The sequence below is a fragment of the Microtus pennsylvanicus genome, chromosome 9 (genome assembly GCF_037038515.1).
Source record: "Microtus pennsylvanicus isolate mMicPen1 chromosome 9, mMicPen1.hap1, whole genome shotgun sequence".
In the NCBI taxonomy this organism is placed as follows: domain Eukaryota; kingdom Metazoa; phylum Chordata; class Mammalia; order Rodentia; family Cricetidae; genus Microtus; species Microtus pennsylvanicus.
The window spans coordinates 48793476-48817248 of NC_134587.1; the positions used below are offsets into that span (position 1 = coordinate 48793476).

The 23773-nt window shown below is 38.2% G+C and overlaps 1 protein-coding gene across 2 annotated transcripts in view; it reads right to left on the reverse strand.

Annotated features, from left to right (window-relative positions):
* Pbx3 (PBX homeobox 3) overlaps positions 1-23773 on the reverse strand; it is a 191551-nt gene that overhangs the window by 41363 nt on the left and 126415 nt on the right. For both annotated transcript variants that reach the window (XM_075985939.1, XM_075985938.1), the window contains exon 3: positions 5462-5703. In XM_075985939.1, coding sequence (XP_075842054.1) covers positions 5462-5703 — 242 coding nt within the window. The remainder of the gene's footprint in view (positions 1-5461; positions 5704-23773) is intronic.

The following is a 23773-nucleotide window of genomic DNA, read 5'->3' on the forward strand; positions in this document are numbered from 1 at the left end:
TGTCTTCTAGATATTCAAATATATTTGAGATATCTATATGCAAAACTAAAGTTTTCAATTTTTTTTGAAAAAATTGTAATGGTGTTTTTTTTCAGTTGAAATTCAAGACTCAACACTTTTCTATTCTTTTAAATACACAAAATTGTATGTGAAACTGTGAAATCAGACAGAGGACAAGCACAGACTTGAAACAAAGTTTTTAAATGGTTCAGTGGTCAATTCTAAAAACCAAATCAGTCTTTGCAACTATCTCAATACGATGATTACTGGCAACAGTTCATATAACCGCATTCTAAAATATACATTTGATGGAAAGAACAACTGTCTCTTACGGGTGGAAGCCTATTCAGATGTGATGTCACATGCTTACAGTTCCAGTTACTTTCAAGGCTGAAGCAGAAGAATCCAGGAATTTGAGCCCATCCTCAGCAATATAGTGAGACCCCATTTCAAACAAACAATAGTTGGCCCTAAAATCTGACTTTTAACTCTTCAGTTCCTAGATGCTTTGATAACCTCATATGATCTTACTCTAATGTTATAGATTTTCATGTTCATTGAATGCTTATTAAATCTACAAATTCTTATTTGAGGATAAAAGTTAACATTTAAAGATATTAGATAAGCCAACTGGAATGAGATCAATATACAGTCAACCAACCAGTAACTTAGAGAAAAGGGGAAATATGTAAATATTCCTTCCAAGCAAGAAAACCTTTGGTGTGAAAGCCAGTGTGTAAAACCTGGATGTGTATGCTGGCACATGCCCATAATCCCAGATGCTCAGAAGGCTGAAGTGAGAGGCTCACAAATTCAAGGCCAGTCTGGCAACTCAGCAAGACCTTGTTGTCTTGATATAGAGTTAAAAGGGGCTGAAGTAGAACACTTGCTCAGCACACCTGAGACCTTAAAGACACTTCCCATGAAGGAATGGGTGAAAAGAGCCTTGCTAGGGAGACTGAAATACAAAAGCCACACCAGTTACTGCCCTTTGTTTATCTGCTTAACTATCATAAAAGGCAAAACGGAATTAGGCACTTGAGGTGACACGGCAATACATCAGCACCTTTTTTGCCATTACCACAGATTGAACCTAGGATCACATACATGCCAAAGGGCTCTTCTGCCAAGCTACATCCCCCAGTGGTAACATCAGCATTTTTAATCTGATAAAATAAAAACCCTTTACAAGAAAAGATGATTTTGCCAGCAAATTTAAGTATAGAATGTAGGGATGCTCCAAAACCACAAACACAGTCTCTACTGTGGCTTAAATTCTTCCACCCTCCATTCCCCAGGAGGCTCCAGAAACCTCAGTAGTAAGTTCTTGGTAGTCTTTTGCAATTGCCAAATGATACCTGGGTTTGAGCACATTCAGAGTTCAGGTCCAGTTCTAGTGCTTTAGTGGATTTGGGATGAATTCAAAGAGCAGCTTTCCAGATGCTTAAGAGGGGTTGGGAACCTTACAATACTTTTGCCTTGAGCTAAAATGTATTTCAATATAATTATAGTAGATAGCTTTCAATGTGTCATCTCTATTACAGCAGCTGTAAATTACAGCATGAATTGCCTGTATACAAGCATTTCTTCTGCTACAAGCAGAGTGGGAGAGCTGCAGAGCATGATATATCTTTTCCTCTTCAACCGAGGACAAACACTGAGGTCAAATCTCATTTGCAAAAACCAGTGTGTCCATTCCCTTTTGGTAGCAAGATAGAAAAACCAAGAAAGAACAGCTCAACCAAGAGCTTCAGTTCTTTAAAACAAGACTCATTAGCACCAGGACTTAAGTTCATTCAGAATTCATCTATTCTAACAGCTGGGCCTCTAGCCATACGGACACTGAAAAATACAGTAAAGGCATTTTCCAAGATTTGTAGCTAATCAAGAAGATGGAGGTTTGTCTCTCAAACAGAAGAAAGCAATAAACTCAAGATGAAGTATTGAGGTACTTGCTGCAAGCTTTGGGAAGCTATCATATTCCAGTTAGGAGTCAGATCAGCAAGACCAAAGGAGAATGTTATTTTTTCCTGTTGGGTGGTGGTAATATTTAAATATTTCACTACACACATCTAACATGTAACATCTCAAAAACATTTGTAAGTGAATTTGGATGGTTATCTCCAAAATCATCAAATCTCCGAGTCTATGAAATAGAGATGTATGATCAAAGAACATTTTCTAGAGGGAACAGAACAGGAGTGTAAAGACAATCCATCCCTAATATGGGAAGCTAAGCCTTGTAGCTTAGATGTGATTTTGTTCCTGCTGCAGCACTAGCCTGCTCACTGTGAGTGTGGCTGCGCTTTAACTTGCGAGGTTCTTTAATTTACTGCAGTGGTGATGTTTGTTAATTTTATGGCAATCTAAATCTGAGCAGGCTTCAGATACATTTTCATTACAGCTTCATTGCAAAACACAGCAGAGTAAATACCGCTTAAGATCCTGATGCGGTTTATTTCTTTGAGACTCACAGAATCTCCCAACAAAGCCTCTGCCTTGACATACGTAGTCTTCCTGCTTCCTGATAAACACTGTTATTTAACAGCCAGGATCTCTTTTAAGACAAAGATATATTTTTTGGAAAGTCTTTATAGTTGTTTTCATCTGTTTCTGTTTCCATTTCAAATTCAAACCAACACGGGCCGATCTGAGGATGCCCGAGTCTGATGGCCTGCATTATCTTCCAGTTCTATGTGTTTAGCAATAGAACTCACAGACAAGGACAGTTATGACCTGATTTGATACCTGATTCTGACACTAGTGTGTGACACTGGGCAATCACCTCATCTAGAGAATGGAAATACAATGCTATCTATTTTAGAAATGTCACTCCTTGCCCTCAAACAGCTCTATTTAACCATTCAATTAACCAAAACCCCTTGTTCTTGTGTCTAAACAGAGGAAAATCTCTTCCTATAAGACAACACTGGCAGAAACACAGCTCTAAAGCTGTCCAAAGACAACTCAAAAGGTTAAATACCATTGCATCAACTGTAAACAACTGAGAACTTACAGAAAAAGTGTGTAAAGTAAGTCAGCTAAATCTATGATCATTTCATCATAATCTGCTCATAGTGCTGCACAGATTCCACATGTCTATACATGTCCTTCTGAGCACGTTAAAAACTAGGAAGGAAACATATATTAAAGAATCTGTGAAGCCATTATAACATTTAAATTAGTTATTTCCCAATTTTATATTTAATTCAAATATGACTGATTAATCTATGTAGAACTTGTGTATAATATGCATTTTTAAGGCAAAACACACACACACACACACACACACACACGCACACCCTAGTGAGCTGATTCTGGTATTAGCTTAGACTGAAACTACTGAAGTCTCATGGGAAATCTTTAGGGCATTTCTAAGATAAGAAGGCTTCCGCTGATGCCAGCTTCACCCAATTTCTAACAGAGCCCATCTGATGAACAGTACGCCTGTTGTTAGGGAAGAGTACTGTGGCAGAGGACAGTCAGGAGCAAACAGAACAATGTGGCCATTTCTAGGCAAGGTGACTAGTGGCAGTTGCCTGGTAAACATGCATAGACCTATTTAACATAAAGTCATGCAATTAGGATTATACTACAAATTAGAATCATTTTCTACTGTTTATGCTCAGGGCAACCTTTCAACCATGACTTATTTTGTTTATTCTCAATTATTCACGTCAAATCAGAAAGCTGGATTTTTTTCTGTACACATACACAATAATTTTTCCAAATTTCTTATCTGAACATTCTTTTCCAAAATTTATCCTTACAAATGGAAACAGTTTTGAATCACAGAAAGTCTTGTCCCAAAATAGAAAATTTCATATTATTAATTTGCATTTCATTTTAACATATATTGTATCTTTTTATTCTTCCTCAAAACACTCACCTCTGGGATAAAGATGCAACATTTGTTTAATACCATCTTTCTCAGAAAATAAGAAAAGATCGGGGTGGAGGGCCAACATATACAACTGAAACTGTTCAGAGACCGTGAAAATTCAGCACTAAAACCAGAGTGGCTTCCAGGGGTCAGTGGGGGAGGAGTGAAGCGGGAAAAGGGAAGAGAGGGAGAGAGAGGAAGATGTAGAGGGTGGGAGAAGCAGAGAGATGTGCAACAAGGACCATTAGGGCAAATTTCTCAGATGCTGTAAGCATGTGCATCTCTTCGAGTACATGACTGCACAAGACCAGGAGAATGTGGACGTGGGGTGCTGATGTGCAGGTGCTGGTTCACGAGACCAGGAGAATGTGGACGTGGGGTGCTGATGTGCAGGTGCTGGTTCACGAGGGTTAATAGGCCTCTCTGGCAGGTAAGCCACGTATATATATGTGGGAACGGGGAGCATGGAAGACATCTCTGAGATAATACTGCCCTGAACCTAAAACGGCTCTTAATTTTTCTTTAAGGAAAAGGAAAGTCACCAGGAACACTCCTCCACCCCACAAACACACACACAGTTCCCACTAAAGTGTAAGGGCATTAAGAATAACTGCTAACATACAGTATCTATTTTATAAGATTCAACCTAACTCATCTCTTTATTTTTGTGTATGTTCAAAAGTTGACATTATAGTGAATCTTCTAAAGGCCTTTCAAATGAGAATCCATGTTAAATGAGAAGTCCTTAATTTAAGTAGAATTTTAAACTTAAATTATTAACTAAAATATGTTAAAAATTGATAACCTGCATTTCACCATATTATGTTGAATCCAGGAATCACTTATTTCTCTTCCATTTTAACTAATATGGGTTTCTGGAAATCTAGAGTCACTTGGTAATCAATAGCATGCCAGAGTTAAATTACAATGTGACTTTCTGTTATTAGCAGATAGGACAGTGGCATAGCTTAAACTCAAAAGATACCTAAGGATCAATGAAGTATGGCTAGTAAGTTTGTTGAGAAGATTTTTAATCCTTATTCTTTGTGATCAGGGTTTAGCACACAATGCCTGGTCTACCCTGTCCTAGCAAAGTTATAATTAACCAGGAGTCTCATCTTCAAATGATCCCGGAAACTCCGTCCACACAGTCTAGTACAGTCCACAGAATTAAGTCCTAGGAGGGTCCTAGAACTCACAGTATCACTATGCAATGATACTTCTCCTTTTGCCAGCTGTTAAAGCTTATGAACAAAGCTAGGTTGAATTCTACAGAGTTCTGCAGGGCACAAGTGTGAGGTTAGTGGGAAGGAAGGGCTTACAGGTGTGGCAGTTAGGTACCATGAATGTGAGGAATGAATAAAACTGGAACAAAGGGATATGAGAGTTGGTTCTGCCCCTCAAAGCTCACAGCATCTTCATTTCATGGCTCCCACAACTCTCTTGGTTTTGTATATCATCTTTGTTTATTTTAGTTTGTGTTAACACCTACCCCATATGGCCCTTGGAATTGGTTAGTACAGTCTAGGAGAAGAGCAAGAGAGGGTTTGTGCAGGGCTGGGAGTGGCGGCTGCTGACCTGTTCATATTTCTCCAGTTCTGTGTGATAGATTTGTCTGATCTGGGTCAATTTGGCTCTGTAATCTGAGTGTTCAATAGAGTTATCTGAAGAACCTCCAGAGGCTGCTGCGGCTGCAGCTGCTGCTGCCGATCCCCCACCTTTCTCAGGACCTGAAACCCCTTCTGCCAAAAGCATATTGTCCAGTCTCATTAGCTGGGGGTCGGGAGGGTCTTCCTCCTGGGCTCCTCTGATGCTGAGACCTTCAAGGAAAGAGAAAGACAGAGAGAAGAAGCGAGAGACAGAGGACAAACAGTGTGAGTATTTTGTTTATTTGAGAAAATGATCAAACAACATCAGTGCACTACAATTCATGCTGGGAGCTTCATCGCTCCCATTGGATAAACAAGCTTGACTATGAGACTTGATGTTAAAATATATTTACATGCATGCTAGGACTCTTTATACATCCCTTCAGAATTTAACCCCAACTTGGACTCTTAGAAAGAGGCAAGCTCAATTTCTTAGAATATTGATTATCCAAACTTCAGATTTAAATGATTTATTCATAAAGTAGGAAGAAGGACCTAAGAAGAAAATGTTGCCGAGATATAAACAAACTCAAAGTGTAGCTAATCTGTCTCTTTATATAGTCAGATAAATAGAACTGAAAATTCCATAAAATAGTTTTAATCCACAGATGTATCAAAAAATTTGGAAATACACAGCACTAAATGGCTTTTCTATCATGCAATCTCAGAAGCAAAACACATTTGATATGAAGTAATTAGCTAAACTTAAATACATATTAAAAGGTCATTGCTAGGCACGTGCCAGCAAACTCACAAGGACACCAAACAGAGTTTAAAATGTGCCACTGACATGGCAATTGAGTGCTGGGCACAGTAGTTTCAATCTCATTCTGCTTTTACATCAAGATTTCCAAGTGATGCCAGTCAGCAACCTCTTCTGAGTACGATAGATCACAGCTGACAATTCATAGGTTTAATCAGGTCACACAGGCTTTCTGCCAAGATGTTTTCAGTAACACAGAAGACAAAGTTTTAAAATAATTATCGTGGTATAAAAAGCACTGGAGTCATGACAGCTCAAAATCAGCATTTTCATTAATGTGTAACACTATATAAACTATCCCAGCCCAATTAACCTCTGTAAATCTGCTCAGAAGCAGGTTCCCTGCACTAGTTACAAGGCATGGGGAGGGGGAGCTGGCATCTCAAATGTTTGCATTTGGATTCTGCCTCTTGCACGTGTGCCTGTTGTTTATCCGCAGTGGCACACACTCTGTGTCTGGTGTAACTTACATGACAGTAACATCTATAAGCTGCCAAGTCCTCAACTGATCACCAGCTCTGAGATTTCATATGCTAAACCACATGTACCACCAGTTCTTTTACGAACAGACGTCATCAATAGACGCCCTGAATTACACTCACAGCATGACAGAGCTCTTGGTTGCCTTAGCTCAAATGAACAATTTTGATTTCCTCCCCCAAAACATTTTAAAGCTGTCACTTCTGTTTAAAAATAATTTCAACTGAATAATAAAACTAAGTCACCATAATTTAAAAATTACATCAGTTGCCTATTCAAAGACAAATATCTGAAAATTATAACATATAAAGGCAATATATTAATTTAGAGAAACCAAAAGTTAGATAATTCTTTAAGTTCAAATCTCTGGGAATGCGTCATTGCTGACGGTGTACTTGCTAGTTACTAGAGACTAGAAAGAATTGCCTCATAGTGTTCTAGAACTGCTCCATAGTGGCTAAGTGGCTATTTTCAACTTAACATCTCTTCTCTCTTCTGACTCGCTTAAATGTTCTGGGCGTTAAGACATTATGAAGGACCACGTCTGGTTACACATCCTGCTCCCCACGCTTTGGTGTGCCTGAGCTCGCTGGCTGGTTTCATCCTGTGCTTTTAGTTCGCTTTAAATCAAGTTAGGCTCTTTACACTTCCCTGTTGTAAGTCAACTTCTGCTCACTTTTTTTTTTGGGGGGGAGGGGAGTTATTTCTCCTTTATTTCTAGATAATTGTACTTCTTCTGAAAAGAAAGGAATTTTTGGTGAATTACTACATAGCCCACGTTGGCATGACGGACACTTGTCCCCTTGACATGAGCCACCATACCTGTCTGCAAATGTGTATTCTTTTTTTTTTTTTTTAAAAAACAACACCTTCAAGGTTCTGTAGGGTTTCTAATTTCCCCGTTGTATTTAAACACACCAATCTTTTCCTCGTGGCATGTTGGTAAGGTTCTTTGACAGTACATCAACAGTCAGAGTAAAAACCATTACACTTCTTTGAGTTCTCTGAACAAGTGTGGCAGAAGGTAGTAGATGCTCACTGACTAATAAACCAGGGAAACAGACCTTCAGTGGAAAAAAGTCATCAGGAGTACAAAAGGCAGAAAATGCCTAGGTACCTGTGGCATTCTAATAGCATTTAATATTGTACACCCCTGTGCTACTACTAGGAGGCTCAGTAGCAGTGGGCACAGGAAAAATTATAAGTACATATTTTAACAGCTATAATACTTTCTAATGATGCCTGCTTTATAAAACCATAAGTAAATCAACATGTGCTTGCCTCAAGAACAAGAAAAATGTTTTAATGAAATCCTTCTGTATTTACTTTCTAAATTATGTGCATCAAATCCCATGAGAAAAAATGTTTCCTAACAGAAACCTCATATCCTGTGAATAAAAATGGCTGGAGAGCATGTGTGATTAGGCAGCATCGAGAAGGCTGTCGATCAATAAAGAAGTCACTTTCAAAACTACAGTCTAGAAAGTAAATAGATTTTCTCTATTAAGCAAAGTAATGATTATGGGATGCCTAAAAAAATAGTACTTGATTTCTAAAGTTACTTTCAGTCTGAATATTTGTATTTATTTCTCTGCTTACATTGTTATTTGACTTCCCATCCTTCCTACCTCTCAATCACCATTACTAGTCTTTCTAACCCCCCAGGGCACACAAGGCTTCCAGTCACAACACCCAACTCCTCTGGGCACCTATAAACACTTTTTTCCTATAACATTTTAATGAGACTAGATTTGCAAAGGCCAGAATGAATGATTCAGTCCCATGACATCAAAGGGTCCTAGTAACTTCACATTAAAACTTGGTGAAACAAAAATTTAAAGATTTTAATTCAAAACGTGTATATCTAAAGAGGTTTATAAAGTTTTACACCACCGCTTTCTGGTTATCACAGCATTATTTTCTTAAGAGGGAAAAACAAAACAAAAATCCAAAACTCTGTTTGCAGTCTACTTATAGCCATGACATTCATTTCAGTACCCAGAAGATCTAGACAAATCATACAAACACAGTAAAACACTGTTTAACAATGAACTTGGCTTTGTTATAAGCCCACAGTTTTTGCATATCTTTCAGCAAATCCTAATTAGCTGTCTTTCAACATGCTGTGCACCTGCCCCACAGATAATGGGAGAGAGCATCTGCATAGACAACTGCATCTGAGGGCAATAAATAAATTACAGGTCAAAATTATTATAAAGCTTTCTCTGAATACACACACACCCTTCACAATACTAAGCTGCAGATGTGAAAAGTACCTACAGCCCACTCAAATGGTATGATTATGGGGCTGTTTCAGTTCAATAATCTGACTGTAATTCAGGCATTTTCAACAGCTCATTAAGAGTTCATTAATATATAGGCAAGCTTTTGAATTATAAATAAGCAGATTAGGAATCTGCATTGGCTGGACTGTGCAGTGCTAGCCTCTAGTAGCACAACACTATGCACAACAAGGCTTGCCCTAAGAGGAGGAGGTGCAAATTAAGATCACTAACCAAGCAAAGCCACTAGACCATGAGTAACCTCTGTTCATGCAGGACCAAACTGTGGCTTCAGATCACAGTCACTGCAAATGTGTAGTTCACACGCTGGGACTCACATTAAGGTCCAGCCAGCATTTCCACCCACAGTGTCATAATAGCGACGAAGAAAAGTAATGAAACCTCTTTCTGTAAAGAGTATGTCATTCACCAAGAACGAAGCACCATTGTGGAAACTTGGTTTTCTTCCCTAATGAGCATACTACGAAACAAAATTCCTGATTGTTCACAAAGCTTGGACTATGAGATCTCTGTATTTTGTTCTAACACACTTTATTTTTCACTACCAGGCCAGAGATATAGCTCAGAAGAAAATATTTTAGCCAAATCATGTAAACAAAGCCAGATCAGCTATCTTCAACAAGGCTTGAATTCTTGAGGCTTTAAACAAGTAACAATTCTAGCATTTCCAGCTGACCTTATCATTTTCCACAGATTTCATTGTGTGTCTGTCATGTAATAAGCAGGACTGTGGTCAGAAGTCATGAACCTGACTAAAGACAATACCAATTCCATTTAAAAATTTCAAGACAGCCAGTTTGAGATATCTAACCAAGCTATAAAGATGAATACAAACACACCAACCTCTTTTTCTCCCCAAACATGGAAGAAATAAAAAATCCCCTGAACCTGTAAGGAAGCTGTGAAGTGTGACATTGAAGAACCAGACACAAGTGACATAGTCAGTCGATTATTGTAAGATTCTGTTTGAAATTATTAATATTTTTTGTAATTTGTGAAAACCGTCATATAATCTGGAAATAAAGTGAGAAAGTCACTGACAAACTTTGTATACCACTGACTAAAGAAGAGACTGAAGGGGAGGGTGACAGGCTGTGGTTCTCAAGAGAAACAGCGGAGAGACCAGAGCCAGAACTAAGGCACCAAGCCCATTATAGGCTGACCTTTAAATGGAGAGGAAAAGAGAGGTAAAAAGTGGGGGGAGAGGAAAAGGAAGAGTACCAGGGGAGAGTAGAACTGAGCAGCATCAGCATTTCCTGAAATAATGCTTTCACTAGAGACGACCCTCATCAAGGAAGGCAAAGCACATACGCTTTCACAGATACCAATAGAAAACCAGCTAATTCTTAAAATATTGTGAATGAATCACAGAGAATCCAGCTGCCTAGCTCAACCCTTGGCCCCAATGCCCATCCCACACCCGCTCCAAACAAGCTGCCTTTTAAGTCCATGTTAGTGTCTAATCCACTGAATATGGAAGTCATATTACAAGCTAATGTCACTTCCACTCCTGTTTAAGGTGGCTGTGTGGCGTGTGCACGTTTTTCATGTCAGGTATATTAAATATAACACGGCAATGCACTGCACATTCCCACGCCAACCCAGTTGTCACTTTCGCTTGACTCATTCTCTATTGAGGGAAAATGCAGCACTGGGAATTTACAAGGCTTTTCAGTTAAATGGACATAAATCACAGGTTTCATTCAAACCGAATAATCACTGGCCATAAAGAGCTACTTGTCTCTTACCATATATTACAGTGAAGTTCCTGTGAGCAATAATGCAGCCATTCATGGCAAAGAAAAACAGAGCGAGACATTAAGAACTGACATGTAATCCTGTTAGGGCCCTGACGTGGAGAGTGTGGCTGACATTTTTATCATATATGTCCATTTCTATTTGGAAAATCAGAGGAATAAAAATGATTACTTCGCTGCCCAAATCTACCTTCCTAAAACAGCCCACTGAGGTTTGTTTACATGCTGGGGAACTGCTTACTAGAAATTCATAAATCTAAGATTCTGAAGCATTTCCCCTGATGGTTAAATTGAAGATATGACTAGAAAGATTCCCCATAATGCTTCTCCACACCTCCATTTCCTTCACTTTCAACACATAAACTGTCAATCTGTTGCTTTATTACATTTCTCCTTCATTATAAAGCTGTTGGCAGAATGCCTGTCTCTAGCACACAGCACTGGTAACTTCCTCTGAGCACTGGCTGCAGAGCCATCTCACTCACGAAAGCTGGCAACTAATGACCTTTATTAGCGGTTCGATGGAAAACGGCTAGATGTCATAATGACGTTATTAGTATCTTGGTCTGGGCAGGTACTAGATTCCTGGGAAGAACACAGTTGCTATTTTCCTGTAACTGCACAGATGCACTTTAAATGAGGGGAGGGAAAGCATTTAAAGGCATTTCCTGAAGCACCAGCATTTCTTTGCCATGGAACTCCCAAGGCTATGACTCTGGTGTTTCTGCAAGCTCCCAGCAATGCAAATGGCAGCACAGAGGATGATAGCAACAACCCCAACCACATCACATGCTCAGATTAATTTTATCAGGAACAGTAGAATATTTTACACAAGAGCTAACTCTGAAGTAGTGATAAGCATTTTGCTATTTGAAACTATCAAAAGTATCAGTCATACTACAAAACCACAGCGTAATTTGCTCACTTGAAAACCTTTTCTCATTGTACAGGAAAAGAATCCTTATATCCTTCAGTTTCATTACATTTTTCTCTTTAACCTTCAAGCTTACTTTAACAAAATGTTTACAGAAAAAAGCCTGAAACTACTGTTAGCTAGTAAAGGCAAATTTTGAAGACTTTCCTCTTGCCAATTAGATCTTGCCTCAAGAGACAGGAAAAGGAGTGAGCCTTGTCACTGTGAAGTGAAGAGCAGCCCAAGATGAAGGAGCAGATGGACTGTGCAATAAAAATGCAGAAAGCAGAGTTACATTTTTAAGGCACTTTTTTGTTAAATGGAGCTGCATCTTGTTGGAGGCTTGATATATAAGCACTGTCAGCTACAGAAGAGAACAGGGCCAGGGCAAGATATGAAGTATGCTGTGCTTGCATGAGACAGTGAAAAAGGATGAGGAGGAAACGGGCCGTGTTTCTTACGCATATTAGCACTCAGGGTTACCTGCGTTCTATTTTTAAAGGAAATTATTACACGTGGTAGGGAAGGGAAAGGGCCACTTTCGTTTTATCTAAAAGAAAAGATGTTCAAAGAAAATGCTCTATAGAGGAGATTTTTAGGGTTGGTAAATATGACAAATTCTAAAAAGGAGAAAAACAATATTATTTAAAGAGAAAGCAAAGCGCTCCAGAATCCAACTGTGTCTATGGGGAAGGCAGAATTATGATAACAGCATGCTTTAATACCATAGGTCTTTGTGACTAGCTACTCCGTGGTCACCAGTGATCTAATGACCTAACGTGTCAGAGATAGCCTTTGAAAGGAACCACATATTCAAAATGCCTTGATCAGAAAATGAGAGGCCCACATTTGGACCACTCTCAAAAGCAATTAATTGGTCCTTGTATACTATACTCTGTGCAGACAAGCACTGGCTTACACAGAAGGAGACTGCAAGCTTCCCTCTCCACAGCCCCACACTCCGTCCCCTTGCCTTTTCTCGCAGCAGAATGAGGTTGCCATTGCACTTTCATTTCCTGTCCTGTCAGTTAAGATCACTGCCATGCTGTGAATAGGATAACATTACTCTGTGGAGCTGCTCCCTCTAACACAGAGGGCATCCTGTGCAGACCCAAAGCTGTATCCCTCCATGCTCTTGTGTTTGCAAGACCACATCTTCCAGACACAGTTTACAATTCAAAATATTTCTGCCTAAAAACAATGTCTCCTGCCCTTTTGTTCCCGATGTAGAGAGCTTTCACTTCCTACTTTACAAGTGTTAATGTTAAAGTAACATAGGTGTAAGAGTTTCCTCCAGGTATAAATTTCCATAGTATTGAACGCACACCACACCTGTGCCTTCCACAAGCACTCTCACTGGTTTTTAAATAACCTTATCCTGGTAGATGCCACTGGCCTCACAGATGAGAAAACAAAATTCCGAAGAGGTTAAGCTACCACAGAACCCGTAGTCATGTAGGAATGTTTTTGTTTTTTGTTTTAAATCCAAATACAAAACTAGAGAGATGGTTCCGCAGTTAAGAGTATTAGCTGCTCTTCCAGAGGACATGGGTTTAATTCCCACCACACATGTGGTGGCTCACAACCATCTTTAATTCCAATTCTAGACTTCATGGGCACTAGGTTCACATATAGTACACAGACATACATGAAAGCAAAACACCATACACACACACCAAAAAAAAAAAAAGACTCAAAAACTTGAAATACAGTTTCCTCTTTTTTAAATAAAAAAAATCTAGAGAAAGAGATCATGATTTTGGACTTAAAAGTCACACTATGGGCTGGGGAGGTGGCTTGGCTGTTACGAGTACCTTCATAGTTCAGTTCTCAGACCCTCATGAGACAGCGCACAGCTGCCTGTAAACCCAGCTCCAGAGGACTGGACGCCTCTCCTGGCCTCTAAGTGCACCTGTACACATGTAGCACACAAACATACACATACATTTAAAAATAAATGAATATTTTAAATATTAAAATAAATCTCACACTGCAATTATAATTTAAACAAACCACAGCACAGGAAAATGTGGCTCTGGAGTCAGAGTAGCCTAGATTCCAATGTTGCCTGTCACTTACTGTCTCTGTGACCAGAGGAAGTCTTTTGCTTCTCTCTGTGAATAGGGGTTCCATCAACTGAGGAAATGATTGTGAAGTTCAAATGACATAAAATCTATAAAATGCCTAATAGAACACCTAGCACACAACTGGCACTTTAACAAATAATAACACTCACTTAAAATCAAAATAATTTTATTAAAATACTGCATCTTTCAGTCAGAGAATGAATTGTTTGGTATAATACATAAAAATGAAACATTACCAAAACACCAACTTATGCATATAAACAATATGGAAGTGATCTAAAATAATTCTACCTATAGTTTTAAGAATTATCTAATTTCTAATAGTATTTGTTACATGGTCAACTTTGTCCTTTCTAAGATTCTAGCATTTTCTGTATTAAATTCCTTCACCAGAGACTGTGTTGCCATTATTCTGTAGCATATTTTGATAGCAGGTTGTTTTATTGCTTTTAGCTATCTCAATGTTATGGTGCCAGCTTCACTCCCCCATCACCTCTAGGAGTCGAGTGGCACTCTGATCCGCGTCAGTGACAAGACATAGATGGTGGGTCACTGGGTGTGAGTTCTGCTCACACCTTTAAGAAAGCACGAAGCCTTGAGAACAGCTGTGTGAAGGAGCGCAGGGGAAGTAAATGGTGCTGCTGATTTGTTCTGAATAAGGCCTCTGCTCTTCTGGCAAATGTACTAATTAAAGTGTTCGAAATGGCTACACAGTGTTCTTGTTAAGATTACTTAAAATGAGGCCAAGGTTACATATCCTCTTCATTAGTATTTTGGAAACTTTAATCAACTATTTCACAGATGAAATGAATGGTAGTATTAAAAAGCATGCATATCCATGTATTAAGTAAAATGTCTAGTCTGAAACTACTAATGGGGAGAAAGGGTCCTTTTTCCATTCGTGACTTTACTCAAGTGAAAATACTAGACTCCAGCTGAATTTTAAAATCTCAAATATATCTATGTACCTTAAAGCGATTAATATCTGTCACTCACAAGTCCCTCAGCCCTATCAGATAACTAATCTCATGCTTATCTGTGTATTCATTTCTCTTCCTTTTGTCAAAACTGCAAAAGTGAATTTATAAATCACAGCCTCTTGATTTAATCACGAACAGCAAATACCTACCCTTTCCCTTTTTCTCACTTCAGGAAAGAATGTCCACTTTGTTATTTCTGGAATGCCAAATTATCTTGACGCACAGGGAGCGCTCAGAAAGAATGCTAGTAAATATGCCAAGAGAGTCATTGGCATTCCCTGTACATTCCAACACAAGAGCACACATAAAGTTTTATCTGTACTATTATAAAGGACACAGGCTGGGTTTTATTGGAAGGGCTTTGTGAAGCAAAATATGATTATAGGAAACACAAGCTTTACTAGAGTTGCCACATGATTTTGTTTGAAAGTACAATAGGCTTTTAATATAAACACTGCATCTAAATAATGACTGGAAATGGCTTTTGTGTTTTTTATGCAGTCTTCATCTATGTGCGTCTTGCTTAAACATTCACACGCTGTTGTAAGAACTGCAGCCTCAGGCAACAGTGGATGTCAAAGCTCATACTTGGGCTTCTTATGGTACCAACACACCATTGCGTCTTTCCCTTAAAAACCATGCATGTTTCCAAAGGAACAACCATCCACATGGCATGCAAGGACAACACAAAGTGCTTAAAGTCCTCTTCAAAGCAGATCTCCATGAATAATGTAAATAATTCATTTTTTAAGAAATGCAGTTAAAATGGTATATTCTTACATAGAAACTGCAAAGAGTGGCTGGCTTGGCAAAGTCATAAAACATTCCAATGAATTTTTTAACTGTCTACTTTCTAGTATCAATAATTTAAAAAAGTTTAAGCTGGGCGGTGGTGGCACACACCTTTAATCCCAGCACTCAAGAAGCAGAGGCAGGCGGATCTCTGAGTTTAAAACCAACCTGGTTTACAAGAGCTAGTTACAGGACACGCTCCAAAGCTACAGAGAAACCCTGTCTCAAAACAAAACAAAACAAAACAAAACAAAACAAAAAAAACCTAACCAAACAAACAAAAAAAAGTTTAAGTTAAAAAATTATCTGTCACCCTGTCCAACACTATTCAGCAAAGACATTCGAAGTCCTTTTTTAGACTGGGGATGTAGCTTAGTGGCACAGCACTTGCTGAGTGCGTACGAGACCTTGGGTAGATCCTTGTAAGAGCGAAAACAAAGGTTTGGGTTTTCTGTCTGTTTTTCATAAACATTTGACTTCTTAAAGCATATTCTTTCTCTTGAAATTATATAAACGTAATATTCCCTTTTAAGGAACAAGTCACGTTTTAAGCATATTCTTTCTCTTGAAATTATATAAATGTAATATTCCCTTTTAAGGAACAAGTCACGTTTTCTATCCAACATATCAAAATCAAGGTAAATTTGAAAATAATGACAATTAATTACAGTATTTCTCATTAGAACAATTAAAAAACAACCCCTGTCCTGGGCATCTCTTTGTCCTCTTCCAGCTAGGAGAGTGTGAGACTGTGGTGCACAAACAGACACATAAACAATAATTAGAAGAGCTGATTTAAGAAGAATGAACACTGAGAGGCTTTAAATAAAGCAGTTATAAGCAGCGCTTTTCCTAGGTCCTCTAAGGGCAGTGTGAAAATGTGCGGCTACCCTGGCTTCCTGATTAGAAAACAATTCTTCATTACTAACCTACTTCTCTGAGGAGGAAAGACCCATGTCTACAGATTTATATTAAGAATCTACAGATTTCAAAATTGCCTAAAGAAACCTGATTTTGAACTAGATGTTTTAGGGGTAAACCATGGAAATGTCAACTTCTATTTGAGCTAACAAAAAAAGAATTTAGAGGATGGATAAGCTCCAGGACCTTTGAATTAAATGAAAGACCAGAACACTCTACAGAATGCCTGCAATAACAGTCTCTACAGAAAATTATGAGGAACTACATAAATCCACCCTCTTCCTCTTCACACAGGCTCATTAAAGCTGTACTGACTCTCTGGGCAGCTATAATTCTGCTGACTGATACCCTGGAATCACCCTGTCAATACCCAGTGGTGTGCTGCCTCTCCAACTATCTCTGCCCCTAATATTCCTCTCTTTGATGGGATTTGCTGACCTTTAATCTGATGCTAGTTTACTCTCATCACTGAAGTGTAAGTCGGAGAGCAATAAAACGGCAACCTCACTGATTCAAAAGGGAGAGCTAAAGCCTGCTAACTGTGAATCTAACCTTTCGTAATGGCTCGCTCTTAAAGGAAGAAGCATGAAGTGGAAGGCAGCTAAAACAAACAATGTGCGATGCTGAACACAAGATTTATTAGAATCCCTTTTGCATGGGTATTGCAAGAGGACATCAGTACCGTTAAACAAGAGATACACAAAGAGACCAAAGTCCCCATCAGAGTAGCCTTCCATACCAATACAAATCTCTAGTAAGAGCAGTGTTATAGAATCAAGCAAGTTCAGGTGAATGAAAAAGACTAGGACAATTCCAGGAGGATGGATAGAGACAATACCGGAGTGGCAAAGTCATTAAAATTAAGGTGCTGAAACTATGACAACTGAAAATAAAAAACTCAAATTCTTATGAGTTCCTCAGGAATTAAAACAGTGAAAATAAATAAATGCTTCCAAATAATTTTTAGCACAATATAAAGGCAGACTAATGAGACCTTGCATTTTTAAGAGCCTCCCACGTGCTAGGCACAGCTCACACGCTCAATCTGTAGTGACTCACTGAGCCATTGTAACATCCTGAAGGCAGATGCTATCACTGTGCCCACTTCAGTCATTATGAAACTGAGGCAACTAGGGAGGAGGTAAGGGAAACAAGGAAAGGAACGGGAAAGGGAATGGGGATAAGGAAGGAAAGGAAAAGAAGGCAGGCTAAAACAGTAAAAATAGCAAGTTCTCACTGTCAGATCCTTAGCATATTTGTGAGCTCACAATTTTTTTGTTTAAAAAAAATCAATGAGTTTGAAGCAACAAAACTAAGAAATATCATTTATAACAACACAATTTTAAAATGTTGCATTTTAAAATGTTAGCCTCCAAGTAAATCTCTTGAAGATAAACATCACCAGGTGTATTTTATAAAGATGTTGACAAGGAAGAAGCAGGAAGCTAAGATTTTAATGCTATAATAACATAGCCCCAAATAGCTCACATTTCAAAATATAAAGCATACTTATGAAACAGAAAACAAACCTATTACCCATGTTCTCAAAAGAATGGAAAATCTGGCCTTTGCTTACAGTGTGAAATTGCCATTGGTTTCTTTTGTTTTCAAATGACTGATCTTATAAGATTAAAAAAGATTTTGAAAGGCCATAATTAAATCAAAAGTATATGTGGACTAATATCAAGTAGTGACAGTGGCCACTTTTTACCTGCCTGCATTTGGACTGAGTGTGATTTCCATCTTAAATCAATGAAGGGAACAGAACAAAGAAAGAGGAGGAGAAGGAAGAAGAGGAAGATGAGGTGGAAGAGAAGGAAGAAGAGGAGGATCTTTTAGAATGCAAAGCACGTGACACTATATAAAATACTCACTAAATGCTGGAGCGTAAACAAAGCATAAGTTACTACATAACAAATCTCTTCTAGTCCTCTTGGGGAAAACAGAGCCTGACAGCATTAGGTTCTAACAGGTGCAGATAGCAGAAGGATTACATATTCATTCTACCAGGGAGAAAAAGAATAATAAAAAGCATAATTTAATTTATAATTTATGTTTACAAGTGTTACTCTAAGAGTTACAGTCTGCTTTGCAGATTATTTGGTCTGGTTCAAGTTGACGCGTTGCATCACAGAACAAGCCTGAAGGGTCTTCACAAACGTGTACAGTAATTAACACGTCATTAACACATTAACTAAAACACATTCAACATCATCAATGTTAATAGCGTAATAATTAACTTATTGTACATAGCACACAGCACCCCTGGCACTTTTCGAAATAAATTTGGAAATGTATGCTTTCAAATATTAAAAAGGTAGCTATTCACACTGAAATATCTCACCAATAAACATTTTATATGTGTATTGTGTGTGTTTTAAATGAGGCATAGTTAGTGATGCTACAAATTAACTCTATCTAATTCAAGCTGAACAGTCCAAAAATACAAAGAACAAAGACAAGCCTTACACTATGAAAGAACTAGTAATACATTAAAAATTTAATACTTGGCAGGTCAAATCTGGATACTCTCTGCTGAAGACAACCAATATTAATGAATCAGACCACAGAGTCATTGTCTAGGATCCCAGAGGAAACAATAATGTGAGTACAAATTCCTCTTGGAAGAGAAAATCCTGCAAAACTACTTAGCAGAATAGCACTGGCCACTGTTCTCATACATAGGAAGCCTCAAGCCTCGCATAATGCCTTAGACATGCATAATGCCTTAGATATAAGCAACGACTTAGATATGCATGCACACCGGGCACAGTTTCAATTAAGCATTCAGTCCAATATTATTTTCCAGTTTTCAGGTCCTTGCAGTAGAAGTTTCTGCATAAAAGATTACCTCCCGTTAGTCTGCCTGAAATAAGAAATAATTACTTATTAAAACTACAAGTTCTGTTTTATTACCAGCTAGCTCTGACCGATACAATTTAAACAGCTGCTTTAAGAAACAGATTTGGGTTTCTGTAACAATAAAAAGGAGAGGCAATTAAAAGGAAGACAAAGATAACACCAGGTTGTCAGGGCTTAAGCAAGGGTCCTGCCAGGTCAGGTAGCTACTTTTCACAGTTGATTTGTAGAACTCCTGAGCAGAAACTGACAAGAAAAAAATACAAAAGGATGAGACAAACAAAATAAACACATGGCAGACAGGTTATTAGGGGGAGCAGATTACTGTCTAGTTATTTTTAAAATAACATTCTCTGGCTGGAGAGAGGGCTTCATGGTTAAGAGGATCTGGGTTCAATTTCCAGCAGCACCCACTGCTCACACTTGTCTGTAACTCCAATTCCAGGGTTTCTGACACCCTTCACAAAGATACACATGAAGGCAAAACACAAACGAACACAAAATAAAAATAAATTATATGTTTAAAAAAGAAAAAATAATTCTCCCACAGCTTATGGAAGTAAGCCTAGTAGGCAAGTTGGTTCAGCTAGCTACAGAGTGTTTACTGTCTATTTACCGCCCTATTTTCTGTTTTCTTTCAATACACCTCTGCAAGCACCTACTCTATGAAACTGCATCATATTAAACTCATAACTTGTTGGCAAAACTTACTAATTATAACCAAGTCTTGGTGAGTTCAGACTCCTTGAGGAAACAGTTCCTTGAAAAAACAGCTATTTCAAAAAATAAATTTTGAAATCTAATTGCTAAAACTTTGATTCAACTCACATGCTATCTTCTAAAACAGGTTGTGCAATGATACCTGTATTTGATAAGTTTTTATACTAGTCAAGGAAGTAAGATACATACACAGTCAAATGCCATAATTAATCTACTAATGTTCTCTAAGGAAAAAATATTTCTTTAAAAACCACAAAACCTACCACTCCCTCTTTAAGCCGCTTTAGTTCTAGAGCTACCTTTGAGTCCTGGCATTACTGTGAGGTAGGAAAGTATCATTACAATTGGAGATTAGAAAATTAGTGAAAATACCAACTTCCAAAAATAGGATGCTCAATTTTCTTCTGGCTTTAAATTATATAGTTCTGTAACAGTGTCAAATGACCTACAAAACTATATAAACTTTTAATATTAATGATGCCTTTCTAGCTGGTTAGAAAATGAGTAAGTTATAATTTACTCCTTGAAAAAACAATCTCCCTATTTTGTTCTCATCTAGGAAAAGAACGTAAAATCGGAATAGTCCCTTTTTAAGCATTTTGTTTTCCAGGTATATTGAAAAGATGACTAGTTATCTGCTAAAATACATTCCATATCTAACACAGGGTTTGGAAGATGTGTCTCTTTTTGAGAAGTAACAGGTCTTGTTGGGAAGGTCGGTACTGTGATAGAAATAATGCCAGCGTGCACATAACTAGCATGATCTAATATGCTTCCAAGGCATCTCTGTGTGGCCTCCTTGGGTATAAAGCCACCTGACCACAGAGGCCACACTGTGGATGAACTAAACCGTCAGCAGTTTATCCTAGGGTCATCTGCACTACACACAATTACACTGGGGTCACCTGGGTTATATAGGAAGCCTGAAGTTCTAAACTGTCATTAGAATACTGCGGTCCAATTTTAACAATACAGCAGTGCTCCTAATGATCTGAAAGGTGATTCGCTATTCAGACCCCAAGCAAAAGATGCAAATGTAGCACTGAAAGCTCCTTATTAAATACCCACAGGCTACATCTCTGCACAATAAGTGGTCCAGGTCTTTCTAGAACATACTAATTAGATGAACAGAGAATCAGAAAAATGCAAAACCAGGTCATGCAGCAAAAATAGTGAAATGTTAAAAAGGGAGGGGGACGGGAGGGAGAATGAAGAGAGTACACCAAACATCTCATCCCTCCATTATTAAAAATTATCTAAAATATAGGGTCAAAATAAATCATGTCAGGTCACTATCTGACTCACCCATTTTAGGGTGGTAGTACTACTAAAGTTGAATTTTAAGTTTATTGTCAGAGATGCACTTAACTGATTATACAATGGTATGAATAATACATTAAGCTAAAGCCCAATCTAAAATTCACTTGGCCTTAGGTTATCTCCCATTTCTATAAACATTCAGCAATATTCTAATATATAAATGAAAGCCAGTATCAAAAAAGGGACTTCTACTCTTTAATAGTTCAATACACAGTTACCAAACCAACACCTCTACTTTTTATAGATGTTACTGCTCCTACATCAGTTACTTCTAGATAAATACACGCAAAGATACATTCAGTACAGAAATATTACACTTGTCAAGCTTCAAGCATCTTCATATGAAGTGTTTGGACAAGGTACCTTTCCTTTCCAGTCTTTTGCAAAATGAAGTGTGGCTGTTCAGATTCTTTCACTGTAGGAAGTGCAGAACAGGGGGCTAGTATTATGTTCTAGCAACTAAGGCAGAGGCTGCAGACACTAACGGCGATATCGAGCACATTTTGAAGCTGTGAGATTTGTGTCCTACCCATCTATCTTCATGTTCCTACTCCCTGACAATCATCTCTTCCCTGTCATCCAAAAAACATGAAGCACACAGTAAGGTTCCTGGCATAAAGGAATGCCATGTGTTGGGAAATAAATTTGGTTTCTTTAGAAGAACTTCAACACCACAGATGTTTCTTTTATTTCGTAAACGTGGGGGGGGGCACACGAAGGAAACCTCTTGAGTTGTTTTGGAATGTTTGGTCCTATTCTACTACAAATTCATTTCTTATTTTATTACACATCTTTCTAATGCGATATATACATCTGGTCATCTATCTTAAATGATAAATGTGTATTCATTAAAAATTATATACTTGTAACAACATTCAATATAAGACTGATAACCATAGAATCAACCACTACAGCTTAGATCTATGCTACTTAGAAGACTGGCAGGCAGGGCCTACAACCCAGCCCCTATCTGCTGACCACACATAGTACTTCTGTCACATGGCCTTGAACAAGGTCAGCCTCTCCTGAAGAACTTCTCTACCAGAAAACAAAAGGCTGCACCAGATGTTCTACAGGCTCCCCATCAAGCTCAGAATATGTTTTGGACTCTTTGGATATTCTATGAACCATGAGCTGTAAGTGTCCCAGTGATTCTGAAGTATGTTTTAAAAAATTCAAAAGGCCCTTAAACTTGTTTAATTTACTTTCTAAAACCAATTTAAACCATAACACCAAGTTCCCTGAAGCTCAAGTCGAATTTTACGCCAAAGGAGACTATGGAAATGTTCAAGGAAAGTTTGCTGCCCTCTCAGAATGGGGTCATTCTGAAGAAGGGTATGGGATAGTGGTAAGACCACATCCTTAATTGATGAGAACAGATATTCCCAACTGAGAGAGAGAATAAACCCTAAGATGTAGAGACACCTCCCCAAGAGCCTTTTCTGCCTTTTCTGGCTGAAGGACCGCTGTGCCACGAAAGGAAAGTCTTAACAGGAATCTATCCCTGTCTGTTCCCTCACTTACGTATAGCTGACTTATTTATAGCAGGTCAGGAGTTCTTACATATAGGCCTTGTGTTTAAGGCCTGGATCTGTGAGGTTGTGTATTTTCTAGTGTGTTGAGTAGTTCTTACAAACAAAAACAAATGGACGTGAATGACAGTCAAAATGTTACGTAACATCTTAATTATTTTAAGGATGACTAAATGAATTATGTACAGCTGTTTCATTTAGAATGCTCCTTTATTTAAAGCTACCATTCTTTTATTTTTATTATATGTGTGTATTGTTTAACTGTATTAATGTGTGTCACGTGTGTGCAGTTATCTGAGAGGACAGAAAAAGATGCTGAATCCCCTGGACTGGAGGTGTAAATTGTGAACCATTCAGTGTGAGTGCTGAAAACTGAACTCAGGTCCTTAAACATTGAGCCATCACTACAGGCCAGAATGCTATATCTTTAGCTCTTATTTGTTTAATATTGCCAGTGGTAAACATATTCATGTAGTTCATATTCATGTAGATCTTTGCTAAGTTCTGCAAATGGTAATTCTGGCTCTGTCCAATACACATGCACCATAGCCTCTGATGCTGCTCCACACTGCAGTCCAGTACTCTCAAAGCAGACAACCCACCACAGTAGTTCTTCCCCGCATAAACTACAAGCATAATAAATTTCACTATGTGGTTTCTAAGACATGCAAATACATTTCGCTGGTAACTGTGTCATTTAGTTAAGGCCTTCACTAATTTGCTGAAGATATTCAAATATTTTAAACCAAAAGCATAAGTAACATTTCCCCAGGAAGATATAATAGTGATAATTCTGAAACACACACAAAAAAGG